Here is a 27,113-nt window from a genome sequence, read left to right on the forward strand (position 1 = left end):
GGACTTTGTAGCGGTGAATCATTGTTAACATGAACAAACTGAAATTTATCTGATAAATATGGCTTAATCCAGTCCAGTGCGGTTCCTGTGATGCCAATGACATGTTCCACGGGAGGCTGGAAAAAGTCTGTAATTGGCTAAACTCTCTGGATCAAGAGCAGGATTTTTAAGTAGATGTTGCTGCAGCCTTAAAAGCCTGTGCTACATAACTGCTATTTATAACATTAATAAAGACAAGTTGATCAGATGTAATATAGACGTGTTGATTAAAGGAAAAACATCCTTGATCAGTCCGGTTGGAAGAGGGTCTAGAAGACAAGTGGGTGGTTTGGATGAAGAAACTGTTGAAGTTAGCTCAGAGAGATCTATAGGAGAGATACAGTCTAAATATAAATCAGGCGTCACAGTTGATTTCAAGGCTACTATACTGGACACAAATTACAATTGTGGGAAGGAGGTAGAATTTTTTCTCTAATATTCACAATCTTATTTGTAAAGAAGCTCATGAAGTTATTACTTCTGAGGGCTAAAGGAATATTCAGCCCAATAGAGCTATGACTGTCTGTCATCCTGGCTACAGTGCTGAACAGAAACCTGGGCTTGTGCTTGTTGTCATCTATCAATGATGAATAGGAGGTTCTGGCATCATGGAGGAATTTTTTGTATGTTAATAGACCATCTTTCCAAGCCTTGTGAAATTCTTCTGAATAGGTGAAACATCCCTTCCTTCCCAGCTTTTGTGAATTATATTCGAAGTAACAAGTAACTGTAGCTTTAGAAAAACTGCAGTAGAGTACGACATTTCCCACTGAAATGAAGTGAAGTAATAGAAATAGAACAGAGGCTCAATCTAGCTAACACTTTCCATGTATTTTATGTCTCTGGTCAATCTTTAGTTGTGATAACCATTGTTGGCAACTCTATAATTGTTATGAACTCATGAACCACCTTCCATATTAAAGTGGACCTTGATTTTTCATGTAATATGTTTGGTATCATTTTAATGGGTACATTCTTGTCCTTTATTCGTTATTCATTCAGTCTTTATACAGAACTGTCATCAGGAAAATATTCTTAAAGTATCAAATGTATTCATTATAGCTGCGTTAACACAGTATCATTTTCATGTAGCTGTGGCTGGAGCTAATTTGAACTGTTGAGTAATTAAAAGCTCCTTGCACACCCATGGTCCATCTCCACAGGTGGTTTCATGTATTTTGCCCGATGAGATCTCTCCTCTGGACTGTGAGCATGCACAGACTGGGCTAGAATTTTAATTTATCTGTGCCAGAACTTCTTCCAAACTATTTTCCCAGGCACCAGTTTGTATCATTCATGAGTCATGATTCTGCCATGAGTTTGTCCTGTGGAGCCTAAATTCATTAATCATGATTTAAAACATAACATTGCATAACTGTTTCTACCGTAAGAGGGTAAACAATTAACCTACCAATGAAATCTCAGATCAGAATACTGCTCTGTCATTTATTTATTTTACTGTCATTTTATGCACTCACTCATTGAGCTGCAACGAAATGCAATTAAACAAAAGTTACTCCTGCTCCCATCCTCTGGATAGCCAAAAGGACTCCCATGAGGACAATGAACCGTGCACAACCAATCAGTTGTAAATGTTCTGGATAAACCAAGAGCTGATCTGGACGGCTGACAGTACTGAGTGTTATAAATCAGAGTAATCAGCTTTTCAACGATTCTTTTCTATTCCAGAGGACAAAGCCATCTGAGCCATAAAGACATGTTGCTTTTATGCCTTATAGCACCAGATGGGAACAATAATGGCTTAAAGTGGCATAAATCTTGTTTTCTCTCATGTTTCTCTCCACAACATTCTTGTCTGTGTTGTGGTCTTGACTTGTGACTTGGATAAAAAGACTATTGTGACTTGTGAGCTAGAGGTTAATCTTTTAATCTCATAGCAATTTTGTCTCTAAAAGAAACTGCATTTTCTTACCAGCCATGTTACTTGTGTTGCTTGGAATTATGAAGTCAAGAGTTGTGGCCTACCGCAGAGCTATTTTTTTTTTCTCTGAATTTTTAATGCATTCATGGAAATAAAGGTTAGCATTTAATTAAAGAATTAAAGAAAATGAAATGAACATTTTAAATTAATTTTCTCATATCCTACTACTTTTCAATCAATAAATACCTTAAAAATTTATATTTTATATGTCAAATCCACAATTGTAAATTCAACTCTTAAGTTTTCATTATCCCTCAAAACCCATTTTGAGTGATTGTCGGTGTGGTGCACTAATCTGTTATGTATCTAACATATGTAATATTGTTAAATAAGTCCACTTACTGTATATTTTTCACAATCATATTTAGAATGGTATAATCAACAAATGCATCTGTTCACCAAAGCCTAACCCCTCCCTGAAAGCATGAAAGTTTACTTATTCCTCACCTTGAAAACCAGTCTGACAAAACAGTTCTAACTCAAGGACCGCATCCTGGCCTTTCCTGAAACTTTCACCTGTGTAATGCAGTCTTCATCAGCAGATGGATGAGCTTATTTTATCCATGACAAATGAGTCATTTCCATCCATCGATGACAACTGTGTTATATGGTTGAATATTATGTTTAAATGCAGAGCTTGAGCTGGGACTGTTTTCTTGAATTTACCATAGTCCATAACAGAATGTAGGATGTCTTTAGAAAACTAAATTCTTCAGAAAAGGTTGATCATTAATGTTTTGTCCCGACTAACTCAATATTCATGATTATGGCGAATATACTTTGTGTATTTTGACCAATTTTTTTGAGGCACCTATTTTATTTCCTGCAATCTAACTTCAAAAACCAGAGTAAACCACTCATTGTCTGTTCCATTTGCACATCATTTATGTCCCCTTACAGCTGCCTTTTTAACAATATTACAAACTAAAGTTGTAATTGTCAAAAGCGCCACCTAATAGCCATGGTGAGACCTTTAATAGCACTTTAGAGTAATTTAGTAACGCACTTCCATAAAGATGGGAGACCTGCAAGTGACAGCTAAGATTTAAGAAATGCCTGGTCACAATCGATGCAGCAGAGATATCCTGACATTTAGTCCTTAGTATGGGTCAAATTGACTATTACATGCCTACGTCTTTCAAACCTGACGTCCAGAATTTGCAAGGCAGGATTTCTGTTTTGAATTTATAAATTTGTAGTTTTCTCAGACTTGACATCCTCCACAGCCACAGATGACATTAGACAACTGTAACCGCCCCTTTGATGAGTAATAACTTTTGAGAAAATGAACAAAAAAATCACGACAGTGTTTTACAGTGAAAACCTTTATTAAGTGTTCATATATTCTTAAAGGAATCTCTTAAATTGCAGTAAGTTAACCTCCTTCTCCACATTTTCTAATTGTTTGGTATCTATAGAATATCTATTTACATAAGGACATATCTTGGCTGGGACAAGCCTTACTTATTGTCATTATCACTAGAGTTCAATCCTCAGGCACACCTGTCACTTTTTACACAATACTCCAACTCCATTATCTTACCCTGTATGTCCCAACAAAACAAAGGGAGAAAGGGAAAAAGAGAGTGAAACAGAAAGAGAGAGCTGGAGACAAAGACTGAGACAGGCAGATTTAGCTACACAACAGGACTATTGTGTGTGAGGCTGGCATATTTGTTCACTAGCCCAACAAACTATTGCACACAACACATTCACACTGACATTCACATACTGTATGTGCATGCACTCACGCTCACTCCAATATAGCCACTGACCTCCCTGCACACACACACATACAGAAGCACACTCGCACAGCAGCTACGAGTCCTGCAGCAGACAGTCCTAATAGCCCCCATCACAGTGTAGATACCACAGACTATAAAATATTATATTTCTTCTCAAACTGAAGCGCTGTGGAAAGTTAGCTAGCAGGGCATTGAATGGGTTTTGTTAAAATTCCTAGAACATCTTTAATATTCACTGTACATACTTTGTAAATACAAGTTTTTTTCTCTTTTGGATGATAATATTCTTATAAAACAGTCTAAATTTTTTTTTTCCAGTAAATGAAGAGGAACAAAGGAGCATATGAGCAAAAGAAGAAACTAAAACTTTCATTTCATTGTCAAACCTTACATATGAAACACAACAGATTTACAGCAACCCGATATTATCTGAAATTGAGCAGTTTCTTCTTTTCACAAATAAAACATGACACACATTCTGAAGGTGATACACACAGCTAAGTGTTAACATATTTTAATATTTGTTATTACAGTTTGTTAATGTTTTGTTTGAATGGACTGAATGTTGTGTACAGAATTGTTGTTGTGGATATGAGTGAGGTGGCATATGTGTATATGTATGTCTGTGCTCGTACTGCAGGTGTCAACCCTGTGCCCTCTCAGGTAGGTAGTGGGTAGTCCATATACTTCTCAATAGAGTAACAGTCTCTGCCCCTGCCATGGTCTATGTAATGCTGTGCAAGGGTTAACTTGGTAGACACACAGGGGAAAAAAGAGCACAAGGCTCCATCTAAGTGTTGGAAATGATGTGTGGAGTGCGAGCAATATGGTTGGACTTCAAGGGTAGGGTTACACTGGGTTTTTGGCAGGTAGATGTAAAAGGCAGGCTGGCTGGTTCAATAGTATTCCTCTCCTCTACAGACCTGGACTGCCTCCTTCCTTTAAGTTGATGTTGAGGGGCTGGTACTTTATGGAAACGGACACATGGTGATTCAGGAACCTGAGAGAAAGAAAGAAAACGTGAGTGTTATTAAGTATTCAAGTACTGTACTAATGTGTAATTTTGAGGTATTTGCACTTTCATTTCATGCTCTTTTTACTCCACTACATTTATTTGACAGCTATATAATGATCAGTTTCTAAAACACAAAGCACTGTTGAAGATTAAACCAGTGGTTCTCAACATTTTTGGCTTGTGACCCTTGCAATAAAGCAGTTTATGAGTTATCAGCAGTTCCACCAAAGAGTGATTTCCCCTCTAAACATGTAATAATTAAAACAACCGTTTGTGGCCCAAAGAGGGAAAGCTAACCAAGATCTCACAAAAAACAAAAGATAAGAGAAAAGCCTGTGAAATGAATTCAAAGTCTTATACCACATTAATCATCTCTCAGATTTATCCTGTGACCTTCTTGGTGGGTGCCTGACCCCTAGACTGGGAACCACTGAAATGGCCAACTACAACAGTAGAATGCTGCTCACACAGTAATAGATCAGTATTAACAATCTAATAATGAAATATAATGATTTTTATGTTTACTTTCAATAATTTATTCATTCTGCTGATAAAACGTATGTACTTGAGATTTTGAATGCAAGACTGTTACTTATAATACACAATGCATTGTAAATAGTTGTATTAGTACTTTAGTAATTGATCTGAGTACATCTTCTACCACTGATTCAAGGTACTTGTATTTTACTTGAGTATTTCCATATTATGCTACTTTATACTACATACAGAGTGAAATATTGTACTTTTCCTCCACTACATTAACTTGACAGCTATAATTAGTAGGTACTTCATAGATTAAACATGTACATACTAAACCTTTCATATGCTTATACACACCTAACAGTGTAAAGTTGTTAAAACTGGCTCCACCTCAACCAGCTACAATATTAAAATGCTACTTACACTGTAATACATCAGTAATAATAATATATTAAATGTTAAATATGTATGATAATATGTTAAAAATTCAAGAACAATCACATTGTGCATGGTTGCACATGGTGGTTTATGTAATGACAGACACTGTCATGCTCTGTCAGAACATGTATATGTTTCAAGATGTATGTTTTGTTCTTACTTACTATATAGGTTTGATTAGGCGTTGCCTCCCTCTGAAAAAACAAACAAACAGAACAGAACCACAGAGAAAAATTTTAATGTACTATAACATGGTACTCAAGGTCATGCTATTAATAGACTCCCATGTTCACACGTTGCCAGACACATGCATTCTTCCCAATGACTGGCTGTACTGCACACAAACACCAGTAGATGGCATCAGGGATGAGCTAATTGGTAAAAGACTATTGAGCTGCAATGAATTATTCATAAATGATAGATTCTCCAGAGCCCAAAACTAAGGACTGGTATATCATTGGGCTGCACAATGAGGCCATTTATTGATTAGTAAAGCTACTGATAATCCTATTCAAGTTTTCTCTTCTATGACATTGTCCATATATGTTTCACCTTGTCTCTTCATCTCTTATTTGTCAGTTGAAGGTCACTGGGGTTGGAGATGCCCGTACAGAAATTGTACGGGCCTCCCTAGACTTCCTAGAGGTGGCTGTATTACTTTGTAGATGATGTTACCAGCTACATCCACAGATGATTAAACATGGCACAATGATGATGTTACATGTGCATCTCTCTCATAAGAGTGTGACACCAAACTGAGGAATCATCAGTCAGTCTTTCCAAGCCCCCTGTGCCCCTTTTTTCTCCCACTCTGTCGCTTCGCTTCTCTTTTGTGGGTTGCTGGATGCCCATGCCTGTCTGGTTCCATTAAAGGCTACATGGCGTGGACATACTAATCCCATTTCCCACTGGGACACATACCTGGACCCAGGCCTTTTCACAGTATCTCACTGTGTACACCTGCGATAGTGATCCAGAATCGCATACAGTATGCATGGACATTTCTATGACTACACCATCACTTCCCCTCACTGTATAATAGATCTCTGGTGGGGCAGTGAGGCCTGATGGTGGTAGAGTCTGCCAGATATTCTTACTGTTTTTGGATCATTGTACAGTCACAGTGCAGGAGGGAGTAGAAACATGAGTTATGATTAGATAATACTGAAAATATCATCTTAAGGATATTAAAACCCCTTAACATGGAGGTGAGTTTGTCACATCATTTGCGATGGCATCTGGCTGAGTCGTCTTTCATTCATTGATGAAATGCACATCATTTGAAAACATAAAGCCATGTGACTATGTAGTGTAAACCATTTTAATATCACACTAACAGCAGATGCAATACACTGCATACAAAATGGAGAAGTAAAAGAAAAAAAGCAAAACAACTTTTTTTTACTAGGCTTGTGTCCCTGTAAATTTGGTTCAATTTCTTTTCAGAATAGATCACAACTGTTCATCAAAAAGGATCAGAAACAGGAAGCATTATTAAGGGCTTAAAATAAGTGCACTTGGTTGCTGATTTTTTTTGGTATATCAAACTCACTATCTAAAAAATCCCCTTAATTATGTTCAAATTGCACATTTGAAGCTTTAATGTTATTTTTTATTGAGGCTGCATCAAAAGCTCATTACATCAAAATTTTGGCTTTGATTTGTCATAAACACAAGTAAGCATGCTGACTGTGATCCTGTTATGAATTCAACCCACAGAATCTGTTTGCCAGACAAGTGTATGTTTTATCACGACCTTAATGGGTGTGCACTTTCCATTTTCAGTCTGGTAGAACGTTGTGATAAATCAGGAGTCTATGCTTAAAGCAAGCTTTAAAGTACTCTCATTTGCTTTAAGTATACGCTTTTGCCAGCTCACTATAGCAGCATAAATTGCATCAAGAGCACACTTTTAGAGTAAATCTCCTGGTACCACCCAGCCAAAGAAAAACTGATCAATTCCACATCAATGACCCAGAGATTTATAAGCCAATACAAGATTTAAAATAATTGGAAATTTAAGGAAATCAATGCCCAATTCTAGATGCATTCACTGTACATGTGGAGAAGTATTTATAATTTCACTTAATTAATAATAAAACTAGCAGTATAGATTCAGTGAAGGTAGGCTAATGGATAAATCGTTTTCAGTTCACATGCTGGCAAGTAGCAGCCCTGCTCCCAGAGTGCTGCTCTGAAGCTGGCTCTGACTTTCAATATATTGCACAAGTGAAGAGGGAATTTTCCCAAGGAAGATCAATAAAATATCACATTTTATCAGATTAGACAGTACATTCTCACCCTTGCTTTCAGCCAGCAGCTCCTCTGACATGAGGCCGTCCTGCCTGTTCCCCAGGACAAAGGCCAGGAAGGAGAGGATGAGGGCGTCCAGGATGCCCATAATAGCCAAGATGTAGGCCCAGCGCACTGAGCAGGCCCCCAGGCTGTATTTGTCTGTCTGCTCTCCGCACATCCGCCGGACCTCATCGCTGTCCCAGCCATCAGGATAGATCATACAACCCAGCACCAGACAGACACCTAGTTGGAGGCAGAGAGGGGAAGAGTCAGTAAAAGAGAAGTGGCAACATTAGGGAGGATAGTGGATGAAAAAGTGGGACGAGGAGAGGACGGAACAAAAGGTATAAGCAGAACAAAAGCATGGGAGGAAAAGTGCACAGTAATAAATGAGGTCAGGGATAATGAGATTTTTGGGGGGAAATGAGAGAAGAAGAATGATCATTTCAAGTGCTTTACAAATCTCCACCCTTTTACACACTCCTCTGTGGATATTTTACTGTTTCTATTGCATTCATCACATCGATTTTCATTTCTTCCCTTCGATGGGAAATAAGTGTCTAGACACAATGAGTGCCTGCGGAAGAGCAGTAAAACCAGCAGTAAACATCCACCAACAGTCATGGCCAGACACAATAGCAGCAAGAGATATAGAATGTAGTAACTGCTCTGGTCATATGAAAAACTGTCCAGGATTTCCTTACTTGTGACTTGTTTTGTTACACAACAGCATGGATTTCTCTCTCCCTCTTGCATTTTAAGAAGTGGTAATATTAGATTTCAACTCATTCTCAGTTTTTGCCCAAAGTGTAAAATCTCTCTCATCTTTTGATTTGAATCTCTCTCATCTTCAGTTTAAAAGAGATTCTTCTCTGAGGTGATGCTGCGGCAGAAGAGCACAAGTAAAATGAGAGACCATGCAGTCTTGCAGCCTTTTCTCCCTCTTTGGTTTTTAACTAACCACTCCTCATTCTCAGTTTTTGCCCAAGGGGTAAAAATCTCTCTCATCTTGAATCTGAGCGAGGTTCTCCTCTGAGGTGATGCTGCAGCAGAACAGCGGAAGCTGACTGCACAATTATCCAGAGTGCATTGCACATTAATAATAAAACATACTAATAAAACGAACCCACTTCTTTATCCCCAAAACACTTGCTTGCAATGTTTCCTCTCTGAATGCTGTTTGTTCATGTATTAGGATTTAGGATTTTGAACATTATTCTAGTTTGTTATCCATGTAATCTGCATTTTAATGTCTGCATGCTGCTTTTACATGAACACCTTTGAGCAGAGATATATGTGTATTTAACTTATATTGGCCTTATTTGTAGCTTTTTTCTGTCTTAAAACCAAAAGTGGTAACAGTGGTTAATATGCATACACAAGCTGCCCACACATATCCATTAAAGCACACAAACACACACACACGCACTGCATTTGGTTACAGTCGCGCTGCAGTCTTTACTAGTCCTGAAAATTAGCGGGTGTTGAGAGATGTTTCAGTGAGAGACAATGAGTAAGAGAGAAATTACAGAGCAATATGTGCTGCAGACAAACCGCATACCCAACAGAGCAGAGCATCCCCAAGACTCCTCTTCTACCTTCCCCCATGTCTCCAACTGTCATAACAAATTCATATGCACACAGTGTTTCAGGGAGCAAGGACTCAGGTGCTTGTTCAGACTCAGCTACCCGGATGGAGGAGTACTGCAATGACCTATTCTACTTCAGACAGCCTTTTACAACAGAAGATATTCCTCGACTATATATTATAAATAAATATAAATGTGCAAACAACAGGTATTTAAGCAACAGAAATCATTGTCATATACTCTAGTGTCAACATTACAGTCGTACAGCCCTGGTTGGTGTCATGAAAGTATAGAGACCGCGTCTCTTGCAGTCTCTAGGCAGAGCCACACAATGAAGCAACGAGCCTTTTTCGCTCAAGCAAGATTTAACTTGGCCGTGACAGGCCGCGATAGGACCTCACTCGGTCCTGCATATGTCACTCAGCCCACACGAGCTCTATATGCAGTATAGCATCGCAGTCTGTCAAACGTCCTCTTGAGTCTAGTACACGATTCAGCTCGTGAGTGAATGTCGCCGAGGACCTACTGCACATTGTGAATAGTGAGCTGACAGTGAACAGGTCCGCTTCTACCTGCGTCACATGAAGCCAAACCTCCACAATCTGTCTGCCTGTCCACCTCTTGCTAACAAGTCTCTGATGTCCCTGTCAACGACACACTGACGAATACAGAAGCTGACTGTAGCTGCAGAGGCCACAGAGCAGGCCCTGTCTTGACAATGCATCTATAAACCACCTTTCAATACTTTCTGTAAAGTGGTTCAGGGCAAATCAGGCTCGCATAAAAAAGACAGTTGTTGTGTTTTTTTCCCCGACATCTACTGACTTTTTCTTTCTTTCTTTTCTTGTTTGTTCAGCAACACAAGGTGTTTGACAAACAATTAACACAAGAACAATAGTTTTGCTCATAATTCTGAGGGGGAGTTTGATGCAGTCAGTGCAGAAAGAAAGAGACAAAGCTGCCTCTGTATGTCCTTGGCTTGAACACTGTGATAGCCCTGATTTTTTGATAGAGCAGTCCAGCCTGAGATGGTGCTGATTAGCTGAAGCCATCAGTCAGCTGTCATGTTATTTGGTGACCCAGGGGGTAAGCTGTCAATGTGTTTTTTGGTTGCTCCTCCATTGGGGGTTTGGGAAAAGAAATGAGCAATCACAAATAGTGGTGCATTGATATGAATATAGCTTTTTCACCTTGGAATAAGAATGAATTTGTACAAACTGTGTTTCTCCTAGCTGTATAAATGCTATGAATATTATGGAGGCTCATGTAACAACCTTCACTGAACAGGGGGAGTGCCATAGAAGACCAAATAACATTTGATATTCTGCAAGTCAACACACATTACGATTCTCTCTCCCTCGTGATGCATTTATTGCAAAGGTAACAAAAGCATTTCCAGATCCTTCTGGGTGTCTCTTGGATGCCTTTGGCTCAATTCAATGCCATCATGAATATTACATTGAGACTCAGGAGGAGAGAGAAGAGGCTCACGGAGAAGGAGAGAGCGAGTGAGGGTACAGGAAAAAGAAGAATGAAAGAGGTGTACACCGACAAATGCTGATAGCATCAGGGGAGAGAGACCAAAAGAGAACAAGAGATACAAGAGCAGTAAAATATCTGTCTCAGTCACTGCTGAACATTATCTACTCTGCAGATGATCAACTCTGAGGGATGTACTGGCCAGGATTATACCAACAGAGGGTGCCACATATGCCACTCCTGTTTCCAGAAACAGCATGTGGTAAGAGGAGGAGCACATGTCCCCTCCATATACTGTAACAGTAAGCCTGGAGTCAGCTAATCCATAACCACACAACACAGTCCCGGAGACCCAATCCAGCACAGTGCGACATCCACTTACATAAGGAGAGGCTTAAGGAAAATTCACAGAGGAAAAAATCACAACTATAGCACCATACAGTCTACGCCCATATCAATAATACCAAAGGCAATGCCAGAGCAAACCATGAAATTTAAGATTATTTTCAAAATAATACAAAAATTAAATTAAATTAGTAGTATATCAAATGCACTAAAGTACATGTGAGTGGAGACCCAAGATATTAGATCTAATCACCATCATCAATGGGCCACAGATGAGCCGAACATGACCATGAGTCATCACAGAAAGTTTAATAACAAAACAAGAAAACCACAATCTAAAAATGAGGAGACAGCTTTTTTGTTTTGTTGTTTTTTTATGTCAGTCCCTCAGAGCTCGAGCTTCTTTACAAATCAATAATTTTGCACTAAAAAAAAACATCTGAAATGAAGAGTGTCATCATAACAGAACAAGTAGCTTGAGCATCATTAGCTCCTAATGCAGTCCAGTCAAACACCATTAATGCAGGCTTGTCTCCTGTTTAGTCATTTTCATGGTGCTAACTAATCTGTGTCTATTAAAGCTGGAATGATCAGTTGATTAATTGTTTAGTTGAGTTATTTTGATAATTGGGCAATAATTTAAGTAATTTAACAGACAAAACTGACAAATATTAACAAATATAGTCATTTTCTGACATTTTATATACTAGCAAAAAAAACAACAAATCAATGAATTAAATGCTGGCAAATACCATACATTAATTAACACTTAAAAACATCCTTATAGCTGCTTACAACTATTTACTAAAAAGCTTATGAATAATAAATAGGGGGACTTAAAGTAAAGCATTATCTCATTATCTTTAGGTATCTGCTGGCGTCACCCACTCGCACTGCATCAGAGCAGAACTTCATGCTGCAGTAATAAACTGTGTGCTCCATTCCTCGCCACAGAAATAGCAGCACACTTGACAGAATGCAGCTGTCAGTCGGAGCGGAGACTAGATATTAACTGATGGCATTATCCTATCCTTTCAGCTTTGCCCTTCTCTCCGTTTCTCCTCCCGCTCCCTCTGGAGAGCAGGAGGAGCAGACAGGCGCAAAGAGAGGAGAGACAGATTATGAGGCAGGGCGAGGCAGAGATACAGAGAGCGAGAGCGTATAGAGAGGGGAGGGAGGGTAGATGTGGTGAGAGACGGAGCCCATGTAGGGTGCCATGCTCGTGCCCTTTGTGTGGCCGCCAGCAAGTACCCAGCACCGCACTAACGTCATGAGCACTGGCTACCATATGCTGGAGCCCCTCGGTGGAGCTATTCACAGTATTTACTCAATGCTGTCTTTCTCACATACACACACACACAGAGACACACAGAGACACACACACTCACACACCTCTGTCTGTTTGTATCTCTCTCTTCCTGGGAACACTGGGACCGTGCGAGTGGAAAACTGGGCTGAGAAGCGCTTGTTGGCCAACAGCAGTTTATGTAAGAGACTGTAGGTAGGGCAGATTAGGTGCAAACAGCGCTACAGGAAAGTCTGAGGGCAGACCAGCAGATGGTACAGAACGGTTTGATGGCAGTAGATTTGTCAGAAGCACATTGGCTCATTTTCCCAAAGAGACTACTAAATCCCATCGATACTGAAAGAACCCCGTTGCCTCCTGTAATCTCTGTTCATCTTTTACAAGTGTTGTAGGTGAATGCAGGACTGATGTCACCTCCAAAGAAGCAGCTTGATTGGATTTGTGTGTCAAGTTTAAAGACAAAGAGAAGTAAATCACATATATTGTATAATGTATTTGAAAGACTAGACTTTAATCTACCTCCATAGCATCTGGCTCATGCTTTACTGTAACACTGTCAATGCAATTGCATGTCTGAGTGTGTCCACAGTGTTTCAGCATGTCATTGATTGCACTGGGTGGCAGATGGAAATATACAGTTTTGTGTTCTCTGCTCTTTCCATCACTAACACATCTGCAGCACATCTAAGCAGCCATGAAAAGGGATTCTCATTTTTCAACTCCCACAGTTCTTTGTGGATCCCATTTTCTTCTCTTCTCATTTAAATAGCCGTGACAAACTGAATTATGCATACACACAACCCAAACTGTGCTATCTTACACTGCATACACCTATCCAGTTCAACCACAAGCACACACACGCATAACATGTAACATAAACATGGACCTCTTTGTGTAAAATATACACAATGGCTTAAATGCCCATTCCTTTGTCACTTCTCATAGTGACGCATCTTGGTGCTGATAAATAAAAGAGTGTTTACTGAACTGACAGCCTCTCTGCTGAATGAGCCTGTGGCTGCAAAATGGCATTTAAGGTAAAAACTAAAAGTCAGCTCAAAAAAGGAAATCGTCACAGACGTTCTGGGAACAGCTTCGAGTGTTTATCCCAGTGGGGCTTCCTATGAATATACATAGGTAAGTTTGCTTTAATGTAAGAGCTAATGTTACACTCCCACTGGTGAAATAGTGACCTGAATGTGGTTAAAATCCAACCACTTCAGTTCAAAGTGTTCCTTCAACAGTCTTTTATACTCAACTGACTGGAATACAAAATGCAAAGGGAGATACAAAAAGACAGCACCATTATTACTCACATCCAAACGGAACAAAATAACAGTTTGTGATTGTTCTTCATCGGTTAGTACTCTGATCTGCTACCCCTAAAGACATGGTTCATCCGTGATGCTTGTTGTCTACGTTGCTGTTCTCAGAATTAAGCTCCAGGCGGAGTGAGACTCCTGCCACTGCTGAGGCACAATGTGACAGTGTGGCTGGGTGCTCGGGTGACTCAAGTTGCTGAGTCTGGAGACAAGCAGCCCGGGGCCAAACAGCACATTGCGGGAGAGAGGTGGGAGCGGTAATAGCCTAACGTTTCAGCTATCACACGGCTGGTTCTGCTTATTTAACTTATTTAACAATTTCACAACAAACTGCATGTATTTTACATTTCTGCAGACATTTTTTCAAAGCATACCGGATATTGGAGTTTGCTGCAAGCGCTTGAATGCACCAGCAAGTAAGAGTTTTCAAAACACTGCCTGCTCACAACTGCATTATAGCACAATTCAATGATCACGAAAAACATAAAGCAGACTAAAATTTTAACTGTGGCTCACGTCTCCTTACAAGTGGATTTTCAAGCCATACTGGCATGAATTGATACCATTGGTTTGGTGGAGTCTAAACATTTTCAGATTGCTTTAAAAACACCTGGAGGTAATGTCACATGGGCTACAATATGACCTAAATAAACTTATAACTGGAAGGTACCATTAGGAACCCCTTCATTTTATCTGGGAAGAATAAGTGTACAAGAGATCCTTTTTTGCTCTCTCTGTAAAAACCTACTGTGGAGGAGCCCTTGAACAAGTCTCATCAACTACTTCTGCTCGGCCACTAATTTTCTCCTGCTGATCTGCTCCCACAAGCCACTGGTCTGGACATGGGCCCAGTCAGTATTTGTTGAGCATGTGCAGGTGTCTTAACGCACTGAACAGCTCTGATAAAGGGTAAATGGACAATTTGCCTCTCATTCATCCATTCACACAGAAACATACACATCTACCGCACACTGATGGAAATGCCATGCAAAGTGCTGGCCTGCCTATCAGGAGCAGCTTGGGGTTCGGTGTCTTACTCAAGGACATGTGGGGAGGAAGAGCTGGGGACCACCAACCCTGCAATTAATGGACAGCCTGTTCTACCGCCTGCATGTTTGTGTGTGAAACATAATTGGGGAAATGCATCTAGATGGGGAAACAGAGTTAGACGCAACAGTCCTTAAATATCAATATGACAGGTTAGACCATTCAGTTTGTTTTTCTGGCTCTCTTGCATGACAGTGATGATTGTATCTTCAAGCCCTTAAAAATTGATATTTATTTCAATTATGTGAACTGCAAATATTCTATTTCCTCACTTGGAGAAAAAAGGGTCACTACGGTGCACTCTGGCAGCACTACACTATAGATATAAGAGAAAAAAAAATAATGAGACATATAGGATTTAGAGTTTCATAGTTTCAGACAGCATAGGCAGAAGAGGAGCATACTTCTAGACAGCTGGTTGGATACAAATTTAAGACAGTTGTCTACAAAAATACTTCCAAAGTGTCAAGGATACAGCGGAAAGTAGGGCAAGAGAAACTTTTAAAACTGACTCCAACTAGCTCCCCTAGAAGATGAGGAACAGGCTTGTTGAGATGAGCTGTCTACAGTCCAAATCTATTTCTGCTTCAGCTGCTGGCAAAACTCAGTGACTGCTAGAAGGAAGCAAGGAGCTTCCAGGCATCCTCTGTATCCCACTCTGTCTTCAGCAATTCTCTGCAAACCGATAATGCCCACAGTTTACCTCTCAATGCAATTCAAAGGATTAGAAGGAGCAAGAAATGGCTTATTTCATCAAATCATCTCTGCTCTGTGCCAGGACAAGTCTTACAAAGACTTTTTAACCATCTTGTAGTGCTTCAAATGGTCCTCCCACGACAGCATATTGCGTATTATAGTGTACCTGTAGGCTGCAGGAAGTAATCCGACCTATACTACGGGGAATATAACTCGACTTGAAGGAGATCTTTAGAGATATCATTTCATCTACAGCCTCAGAACAAGCCTGATGTACTGTATGAATCAAAAAGAGACTGAAACACATCTCTGCCTAACAGGAGAGGACGAAAAGGAGGCAACGTGTCAATCACCTCCCACACACAACTACTCACAATTGTTCAGTCAGTCAATCAATTAAACAAGCAACTGAATCCATTAAGTCTATCTATCTATCTATCTATCTATCTATCTATCTATCTATCTATCTATCTATCTATCTATCTATCTATCTATCTATCTATCTATCCTTTAAATCCTACGTCACGTGTGCTTCTGTAATAGATATAACATTTCAGGTTAAAGCAGAGGTGGGGTTGCGGAGTTAGAGGATGGGGGAGGGGATAGAGGAAGAGAAAGTGCAGTGTAAACCGCAGTGAACAGAGCAGGAGGGAGTCGGGCTGGGGTGGAGGGCTTATGTAACAGGTCCAGATGCAGCCTGTACCTCCACAGAGGATAAGGATTGGCAAGGGCAATGGGGATCAAAAGAGGCCTTTGAATTCTCTGTGAATATACAGACTGAGCCACCAGTTCAGGGACGATGAAGGTAAACTCTGCTCTGTCAGTCAACAGTTAACATGAGGAGTATTCACCCTAGACAGACTGAGGGTCTGCGGCAGAGCACTAACGAACGATGATGTAGTTGTAACAGTATTTTCAGTGAAAATAGCAAAATGAAATATTCAGTAAAATTAAAAATACAAGATTTCATAAATGCTCCCTCCAGCCACCACTTTCTAACAAAATAGTGCTTGAGGGCTAGACTGACTTACAACTCCTGTAGCTGACACAAATTAATATATTGCACAGTTTAAAGTGTTCTGCATTTGCAGTGGTGGAAGATGTATTCAAATTATTTAAGTATTAGGTAAAAGTAGTGATTACCAACAAAATTTACTTAAGATAACAGAAGTAAAGGTACTCATTATGCTGACTAACCCCAGTTATTAAATCATTGGATCATTATTATCTAGGTATTAATGTGTAAGTGGTAATTTTGTAGTTGTCATGGTTGAGCTCATTTTAACAGCCTCATATAATGGTGATATCATATGTCATATACAATGCATTGTATTTTATAAACAGTTCATACTATGTTTTGTATGTAAAATCTCAACATGACAAGAAACTAGTGACTAGAGCTGTTAAATAAATGTGGTAATTTAAAAAGTGCAATATTTACCTCTGAAATGTGGTGGAGTAGAAAGTGACATAAAATGGAACTACTCAAATAAGGCACAAGTAATGTACTTGGTTAAATGTACTTTCAAAAAAAGTGTATATATGTGCTTGTCTGTGCATGTACACATGTCAAACATGAACACGAGCACACAATGTCCTTGCTGGCCCACCTCCTCCCTCCCTTTGTGGAATAAATCAACCCCCCCCCCCCTCTTCTGAGCTCTGGCCTGAGCTAGGCCACTTCTGAGATCACAAGGATTAACTCCAGCAAATCTATAGTCCACACCCTGCAGAGCTACAAGGACACCAAACGCAGGGGAATCGTGATGACGACTTGGCTGGCATTTAGAGTTTGTATTCCACACCTAAACTCAGTGTTAGCTAAAGTGTGGGCTAATTAATCAACATTGATCTCTTTGGTTTGATGGCTAAAAACATGATCTTAAATTATACAAACTTTTTTTGCATTCATAAATAAGCCTTAAATCATCAAATATGCATTACAAATCAGCACATGGCTTTGCATTTGAATCTCTTGCTTTGCTGCAACAACCTGGCCACGGTATGTAATTAAAAACACAACATTGAGAACATCAGTATAGACCCATCTATCCTCTCCGCTTGCTGTCAACCATCAGCAGCAGGGAGAGCTGCATGGATGATGGTTCCCCAGTGCTTCCCACTGGCTATAATTAGATAGTTGAACTGGCTGTATGAGTTTCTTAATTAACGTAGGACTCTAAGGGTGTTAATGCAGAAGGTGATTTGAAAACAGATTACCTGTGTAGACGTGAGGGGAATGGGCGAGAAAGCAAGACTGATTGTTCCTTGCTGTGTGATTTTTTAAAATTTTTTTATTTTTTTTATGAAAATAAGGAAAGTGGAAGAAACAGTTTAAAAAAACAGACGGAGAGACAAAGACAGAAAAACAACTAAGAAGAGTCACAGTGATGAGTTTGTTCTGTAGAGCTCACCCTGATCTCCCCTTTGGATGTTGAGCTGCCTACTGCAGGGGAGCTATGTGTGGATTGGTGCACAAGGCAGTGTTGTGTGTTCAATTGCTTTGATTGAAAAAAGGTGGTCGATCAGCACATTCACTTCAAGTGCTGCTTTGAAAAGACCTGGAGGGAATACAGATCGGCTCTACAAGTATCCCAAACTAGTTGTCATCACCCCTCTTACCACCTGACGATGCCACTGTCAAGCAACTCTGCTCTCATATTTCTGTTGCATCAAAATCTCCTATGGCCTTGTCTTGTTTTTTCTGTCAATTAACTCAATATGAGACCACTCTCTCAATCTCTCACAGACAAACAGCACCACAGTCCCAGTTTTTATTTCTCACTGGCGTTTCATAGTTAAAAGTGCTAATGCACCTCGCTGTAACAACAGCAGACAGTACTCTCCCATGTTGTTTCACTCTCTGTTTTACACAAATCTGCCCCGCTGGGTATTTGGCTTGATGTGCTGCAGAGAGACATTACTCCCTGCTCTGTATGTAGCTGCAGCAGCACGAGTGACTAGATGCATTAGACTGTTTCTAACATGATGATAGTAGCCGACAGCCCCCAAACTGTCACGGACTGCTGTTAAATAACAAAAAGGTCCGAGGTAAGATTGGCCTCCTGTCACAGGCTGCAGTTTAGACATCCTAGTGTAACATTTGTGAAAGTCTCAGGCTACACAGTCATACAAGTGGACACATTCAGACTACACAAACTGTGCAGAGAGGAGGTGCACATTTATGAAGTTAATTTGGGGGGACAGGCCACAGGTAATTTATTCATCAGACTGGGATGCATGTTGACAGTATTTCACTAACTAGTTTATTTTACCAACTGTTTAGACGCATAACATTAGTCACATTACATTACTGTGTGAAATTCTGATGCTGTTGTTTGTAAACATTAGCATGAGTTTGTCGACATCTATAAATACACTAAATCATAGACAAATTGTGCTGTAAGTATAATATACATTTATTCATATATAAACTATATTTTGACTGAAAACCTGCCTTATTCAAATTCCTTGATATGAAAACGTCTCTACAGCACCGGAATGCCACTTAATTAAGAGAAATAGGAATTTACTTCAATAAGGATGTCAGTAGAATATAGTACATATCACTCACTAACAATTTATTTTAAAGATTGTAAAATAACAGATTTTTTGCCACTTTTAGGCAGTATTTACATGTCCAGCAGTTCTAAAGCAACATTAGTATTGATCTGGAGTTCTGTTTCAGGTGACCCAATTGTCTCTCTTTTTAGATCTGTTTTGGTCACAAACAACTCATCAGGGAAATATGTGGCTGTTTAGCTGCTAAATGCTCCTCCGTTCACCAGCCAGTTGCTACCTCTGTCTGTCAGCTGTAGGTTTGGCACCGCAAGCGACAGCCCTCACATTGCAAACAGTCATTTGATCCACTGCTAATATCAAAATATATATTAGAGCAGCTTTAAGTAATAATAGCGATGTTTTAGCATTTTGTAAAAACTCAGTAACATTGAACTTTGCTTTACTGCATTAGCTTGGTCTTTCAAAGTACTTCCACAATGTCAAACCAGACTGAAGTGAACTGAACTATGGATATATACAAATTCACTGGAGCTGATAGAGCAGTACAATGTTAGCTTAAATCTTCTGGTTAAACAGTGAAGGTACAGCTATAACGTGTGAAAATAGTCAGGTTCACTCACTTAAACTCAATATGACATGCAATTAGATGCATGATGGTCTTTCAAGGACGAATGAAAAAAAACTGCAAAAGTTTGTTGAAGATGAAAAACTTCTAATGTGCTGAAAGTTAATATGCAACTTGTTTGGGCAGTATTTTCTTTGTTTACTACTTTGGGATCAAGGCAATTATGGACATAGCTTAACAGCACTTCATCAAATTAAAGTCGACTCCTTTCTGCATTTTAATAGAAATGTAGTTCATTTATATGCAAATCTTCTGCTATAGCTATAGCATGATGTTGTTTGGGATGGGCAAGCTCTGGGCAGAGGTGGTTAAGTATTAGCGTGCAAACAGAGGATGTGCCTCTGCTATGTCTACTGAATGAACTGAATGTGGCTCCGTGAAGCATGCACAAACACACACAGGAAGAAAAGAAACAGGCAAAAGCAACACAATCAGCCTTTTCCTCAGTCAAGCACTAATTTGCTTTTAAAGGCCTGATAGGTATCCAGACATAAGTGCTCATTTGTAGCATTACCTCTTGAGAGGTGGAGCACAGGTCTGGTCCTGCTGCAGTGAAAAATGCAGCTCTATGACAGACACTCTCATGCTGAGCTCCACCACTTTCCACTTCTGGATTCAACTAGGTTTTAATGCTCTTTTCAGAACAATCCTCTCAATAGAGCTAATGGACCATGGGAGTGAAAGGCAGTCACAGAGAAACGTTTAATAATACACAGAGAGAGAGAAGAGGTGACCTAAAGGATCGGTATATCCTCTTTGAGCTCTGTTATCTGATTTGTTTTCTGTCTGCCTTCTGTCTTTCTGTTTAGCTTCAGATCTCATATTGTCCTTTCACATCTTATCTTCCTTTTATTTTCTTTATCGTCATCTCTGTTTCTCCTTTATCTTCCCACGCTCCTTTCTGTCAGACAACAAAAGTTTAACGTTTTGATGTGTTGATTCCTCTTGTTTGATTTTGATCCATCTTTATATAAAGTCGATTTTAGCTGTTGTCTTGAAGGCTCTTTTTGCTGTGCCAGCATGCTGGTTCAAACAATAATATATATGCAACTAAAAGGGCATTCAGTAGAGCACATACCTCCACCAAGGCCAACAACCCTGCACATCTTTTGTTCTCAAGTAGCGTTATCTATTTATTGTCTTTAACCCTTGCACAAGACAGCTGTATGGTTTTATTACCTGTTGTGTTAGATAATGAAATCAAAATTTAGCATTTTCCTCCACCAGATGCGGATTATTATCTGGATCAGCACCAAATTGTACAAACTAATAGATTTTTACATCAACATTGACATTATTTCCTGAGAAATTGGCAAAAATATCAAAAGGTGCCCTATTCCTGGATCCCCACCTTTAACCGGATCCGCATCAGAATGTAATGGGTTCTTGCCTGACCCACGCCACATCCCTCCATCAAGTTTGGTGCAGATTGGTTGGGTACTTTTTGCGTAGTCCTGCTGACAAATGATCAAACACCGGTAGAAACATAACCTCCTTGACGGAGGTACTGAAATGAATGCGACAGCTGAATTGTGCGTTTCCTCAGTTATGAAGAACAATCACAGATGGCTGTATTATGTGTATGCAGGCACTTTGAAGTTATGTCATGAAATGAAGAACAGCTTAGAAGCTCAAATCACAAGATGTGCTGAGAGTTCGAAGCGGCTGTTTAACTTCTGTGAAAACTGCTTGCTGATCTAACTGAAGTATATGTTGTACTTTGGTTTAGTCGATTTGACAAAATTTATCTAGAAACTGTTTAAGTAATCAAATAATTGTCAATTTACAAGCAAAATTACCATGCTAACAGTAAGTAGTCCCAGCTTCTCAACTGTGAGGATTTGCTGCTTTAGTTTATCTTATGTGACAGTAATTTGACTATCTTTGGGTTTTGAACTGTTGGACAAAGCAAAAATGAAGACCTTGCTCACTACAATTAATTGAGAGAGTAATCAGCAGATTGATCAATAATGAAAATAACTGTGAGTTGCAGGCCTGATCTAGTTATTGGTGAAGCTGCTAATTTCACTATTTAAATGAGATGTGCTCACAGCTAAGGCAGATGCAAGAGTAATCCCATATGATAATGTAACAAACAGAACAAAAAAAAATCGATAACACCTGGCTATCGAGTATTAAACCGCATGTATTAGTGCAGTAGTTAATGATTCCATGGTCATTCAGTAGCTAAGCTAAACTGGACTAATTTCACCAGCTAACAAAACTTCAAGCTTATTCCAAGCGCAGGTGTTACTAATAACATTAACGATGTCTTAGTAAGCCATGATAGTGTGAGAGGCACCCTGAACCTGAAGCAGCTAAATGAAAGTTATAATTTACACCTCAATATGCATGACAACCTCTTGACAAGCACAATAAATCATATATGATTTCATAATGAAATGAAGCCTGACATTTGTGTAACTCTGTACAGTGTCCTTGAGTGCCAAGAAAGGCGCCTTTAAATAACATGTATTATTATTATTATTATTATTTCCACACAATACAAAAATCAAATCTGTGCTCCCAACACATTGTTTATCATGTGGTATAAGCACAGAAACTATACACCTTTTGGATAATCAGACACAGATACGCCAGGAGTAGCTCACTGGGCAAAGCTTTCATATGTTTAAACTTACTTCAGCTCATTAACAGAAGAATCCATACAAATGCTGCACAAAGCACAGGCTTGTGCACAATCTGAAAATAGATCCCTAAAGTATAAGACATCAAATAAGTGGCAGAGGGTGTTCCCAAATGCATCTGTGTCACTTTGCTTGCCTAATTAATCCAGCAAAGCAAATCTTTTCTTTCTTAATTATTTCTAGAAAAAATAACAGGCACACACTCAAGCCCACGCAAACGAAATAGACCAAAGAATAACATAAACAACTAGAGGGAAAAATAGAAATCTGACCCCTAAATGCAGTCCTTTCAAAACAGTCTGTATCTTTCCAAACACGCCACCCTCAGTCTGCACATTTTTTCTGCTGACTCTACAAAGCTTACGTCTTGGTTATTCACAGGTATGACTCATATCTGTTTTTTTTTTTTTTTTAGAAGAAACAATCTCAACCATTGTAGAAAAGGCCTGGCAGCCGCCATGACAGGGTACGTAGACAGGGTGTAAAACTGTGAAGTAATTATCACTGACCTCACAGTCTTCTTAGTTAATTGGTGTACAGACCCCTGTAGAACTGCAGTTACCATCCAGAACAGATGGAGAGAGAAGTGAACAGCACATACTGTACAGCACTGAGTGAAACAAGGGTGTGAAGAGGAAAGAGGAAGAAAGGAGAGGAGGAAATAAATAAAAGAAAATGAATGAAAAGTGAGTGAAACGGGAGATAGGATAAGGTCAAAATGAGTTACTCAAACGCATTGAGATGCACAGGGGGGTGAAATTGTGTGAAGGTAACGAAAAGAGATAAGGTAAGGGGCTTGTGCATCGTGTTTCTTGCTGTGCTCACCTCTGCGGAAAAAAACACACGCTTACATCTGCATGCCATGGACTTGAGCAGATGCACGGACAGAAATAGCACTTGCGAGGATAGAAAGAGAAGGATACGAGTCCATCTAGGGCAGCAGGAGTGCTCCTGCACTCAACTTCGTTTTGGCTGTGGTAGACATTTTGAGAGTTCCAATGTGTCCTGGTGGTTTGCTTTCTCATCAAACATTCAACATTTTTACCTGGGCTTCACAGAAAACTCTCGCCCTGCATGGCTAGAGATGTGTGCGTGCTCTCACTAACTGATTCAGGAGCTCTGTGCAATGGCGTGAAGTTGTTATATGTTGTTAAGTGTTTATCCACGACTCTCTGACCTCAGCCTACGGGGATTTGTGAAAGCTGCTGCATGAGTGGCACACAGTATATCCTTAATAATATAGTCTTGGTCAACACATACAGTTTGACCTTGATATTGTGTTGGTGTATCTAAATAGCCCTTTTGCTCAATGAGGCATGGTAGAGTTATATGTTTTCCCATATCTATCATACCACAGGTCATCCAATATAAATCTGCACCAAAGACAAAGAAAAAGTTATGAAATGTAGCCTCACAAAGAGAGAAAAAAAAGACCTGTAATGATGATTGATGAAGCCGAGAGAAAGATCGCTGCCACGGAGCAGAGAGCAGTGCTCTGAATACTGACTGTGTCATTCATGTCCTTGGACCAGTCTGTCAGCAGGGATGGAATACAACAAGCTATGTCTGACCCACTGTGTGAATTTTAATTTCAGTTTACTTTATTGGCATGAGATGTGTCATACATTCATGTTGCCAAAATGTTTCAAGAAGGAAAATAGGGGATAAAGAAATCTTGCTACCTCTTCCCCTTTCTCTCCACACACACACATTCTGGCCTCCCATTTATCACTATCATATTGACGATTTGTACCTCCCTATCAAAACATCAGCTGACAGTAAGGGGCCCATTACAGATGCCAGTGGGCCACCTGTCCTCCACAAGGCTAGTAAGTGAAGGCAGCGTGAGTTTAACCTTCAGCTAAGTGTAATGAAGTCTGACAGTGCTAAGCAGCCAGGCTTGCTCATTAGGCATCCCTGTGCCAGCCTGTCGTGGTCAGGGTCTCTCCTCTTGGCTTTCTCTTTCATCTCTTAGCTGCAGAAACACAAAGCCCAGCGGTCTCCTCATTAGGCAGGCTTATTGCGTTAATTCAGCCCAACATAACGCACTGAGCTGGAGTTGTTCCAAATAATCCCCCTCATTTGTGTTGGTTGCGATCAGGAAGCGAGCTGCTTCGACCACTGGTACAGATGAGCAAACCAGTATTTGGCGGCATTCGGACTCTGATGATGTTGCTGATGATGACAACTCTGATTTCTGATGACGGAGGCCTCCACTCGCACTGGATGACATTAGCCCACAGTTACAGTGACAAAATGCTGCCAGCAGTTGACAACATTTAAACACCCTCAACACACCCAACTCTAACACAAACACACGCAGACCTGTTGGCTGAGGACAGACTGCAGATCATACAGTAACTAACTAATCTGCATGGACAAGAAAAGACAGTTCACATTATATTTGGCTGCTTTGTATCGATACAGTCCATACGGTATAATACCATGCACACGTAATTCAGAGCATATTTTATGTGGTTATGTAGTCTCAGAAAAATCGAATTAAATATGGAAATTTGGAATTTGTTACTAGTTTTTTAATGTCATTATAAAACTTATAGACATCGATCCAGTATTATGTTCTTTTGTTATTTTATTACATTGTTCAGTCAAATGGTAAGCTACCATCATTTCAGGTTTAAGCTGCATACATGCGCATGTATGATGTAGTGTTGTATTGGGAAACATAGAGGCATTTTGAAAAAGGATAAGGTGAGGAACATTTCATATGTGACTACACCTGTAGTGTATCCATTCACTGATTGGGCCTCTAAATACAATGCTTGTCACGGCCTCAGCAAAACTTCAGCACCATGGACAGCACTGTCTTTCAGCAGTATTGGCTGACAGCTCCCAGAGAGATCCTGGACACTGTCTGCTTATCTTCACTTCGGCTGCTCCCACTGGCAATTCATTTATCTAATCAATGGATCAATCAAATTCAAATCCATCCCAGTGTTCAAGACTTCAAGGGTTTGAAAAACGTATTATGTAAGGGTCCCCAACACAGAAAAAAATGCCCCCACACCTAATAACAGTTGAAAGTTGTCTTATTTGATATATTCCCTACATTTTGTGAAAGCAGTGAGAGTAAATTATCCTCTAAGCCCCCTTCAGTGTCCCTTCCAGCACCTGCACCCCACTGTAGAGGCACTAAAATGCACTTACCTGATGCTGCTTGCATCCAGCCACAGATCTTGTACACGGTGGAGGTACTGAGGAGGAAGAAGAGACTGAAGCAGCCGATGCAGGTGACAACGAGCATCATGGACATTCCAATGAAGAAGGAGGCGGCCTTGAACGCACTGGAGGGGATAGCAGCGAACTCGGTGAAGCTACCCTGGCAGGCCAGCTCTCTGGAGATTCCGTCTCCGATGCAATAATGAAAAAGGCCGAAGTAGCCGGCCTGCGGCGTATCCACGCCATCCCCAATCCAATAGGGCTGTGAGAAGATGGTCACGTTAACAATACCGAACAGGATAGTGAAGATGGCCCATAAAAGTCCGATGACACGGGAGTTGCGGACGTAATTGGTCTGGTACAATTTCGCAGCTTCTGCAGATGGTAGCATTGATGCGGCAGATCCTGGTATCATTTTATGCAATCCCGAAGACTAAATGAATGTTGCGATGTGTCCGAGCACAAAGCGAGGACTGACCATTTAGCACACAAACAGTTTTTTTTTTTTTTTTTTTTTTTTTTTTTTTTACAGAATCATCCCCAAAACAGCGAGAACAAGAGGAGAATCTACGCCCGTGCAACTGCAACACAGCAACATCTGTCAGGCGCGATCAACTCATGACGTCGCATCCTAAAGCCAGGCGGTAAAGCGAAGTGAGGAGCGAAAGCAGAGCGCTTGGACCCTGGATATCACCGATAACTCTGAAAACTCAGGCACTAGCAGAAACAGGCTCCCTCCCGCTTGCTCTTTCTAGCCGCCAGACGTGCACATCGCTGCCGCACCGTGTCGCTCAATGATGTCCTTGGAAAGCCTCCGAGTGAAACAGAAGTGTATTATTCACACCGACCTCAGCTACACAACATAAAATACGCACGTATTCTTATCAGACCAGATACAAATAGCAGCAGCCTATAACAAGCAGGTTTACCAGCCTATGTCTCAGAGATGGGTCGCATCCAATAACACATTACAGGCCCGTAGCCTACTTACGAATCAATGCATCCAACCATAATAACCATTAAAGAAATACGACAGACCCCCTCAGGATCGTTAAAGGGGAAATTAATTCTCCGGTTTATGACAGCATCGTCGGGCTGTCAGCGATGCTGCGAGCCGGAGAGGGAGGGACACAGGCGGTAGACGCAGAGGCAACCCGTGTTGTGCGCGTCAATCTGTGCAAACAGTGACACACACCTTCTGGATAACGCTGCGTCAACATCCACTGAACTGACGAAATATCAATGCGATTCTAAATACCCTACAGACAACTGTAGCTGAGCGCCATGCACCAAATGTATTTTTCTACACGCAAATCAAAGCCTTGGATATTTATTTCTAACAGGATATCCGCCTAAATCTCTGGCGAGTCGTTCCCATGTCAGTGTCACCTGCCGTGTTA

The 27,113-nt window shown here is 40.2% G+C and overlaps 1 protein-coding gene across 1 annotated transcript; it reads right to left on the minus strand.

Annotated features, from left to right (window-relative positions):
• Positions 1-3,297: 3,297 nt before the first annotated feature.
• Positions 3,298-27,113, minus strand: LOC111229889 (lipoma HMGIC fusion partner-like 3 protein). The gene is made up of 4 exons (XM_022756397.1): positions 25,702-27,113; positions 7,961-8,197; positions 5,824-5,853; positions 3,298-4,726 (listed from the first exon to the last, which is right to left on the minus strand). The coding sequence occupies exons 1-3, from the start codon at positions 26,126-26,128 to the stop codon at positions 5,837-5,839; spliced, it is 681 nt and encodes a 226-aa protein (XP_022612118.1). The 5' UTR covers positions 26,129-27,113; the 3' UTR covers positions 3,298-4,726; positions 5,824-5,836.

Source organism: Seriola dumerili, unplaced genomic scaffold, assembly GCF_002260705.1.
Source record: "Seriola dumerili isolate Sdu_G_001 unplaced genomic scaffold, Sdu_1.0 BDQW01000242.1, whole genome shotgun sequence".
Lineage (NCBI taxonomy): Eukaryota > Metazoa > Chordata > Actinopteri > Carangiformes > Carangidae > Seriola > Seriola dumerili.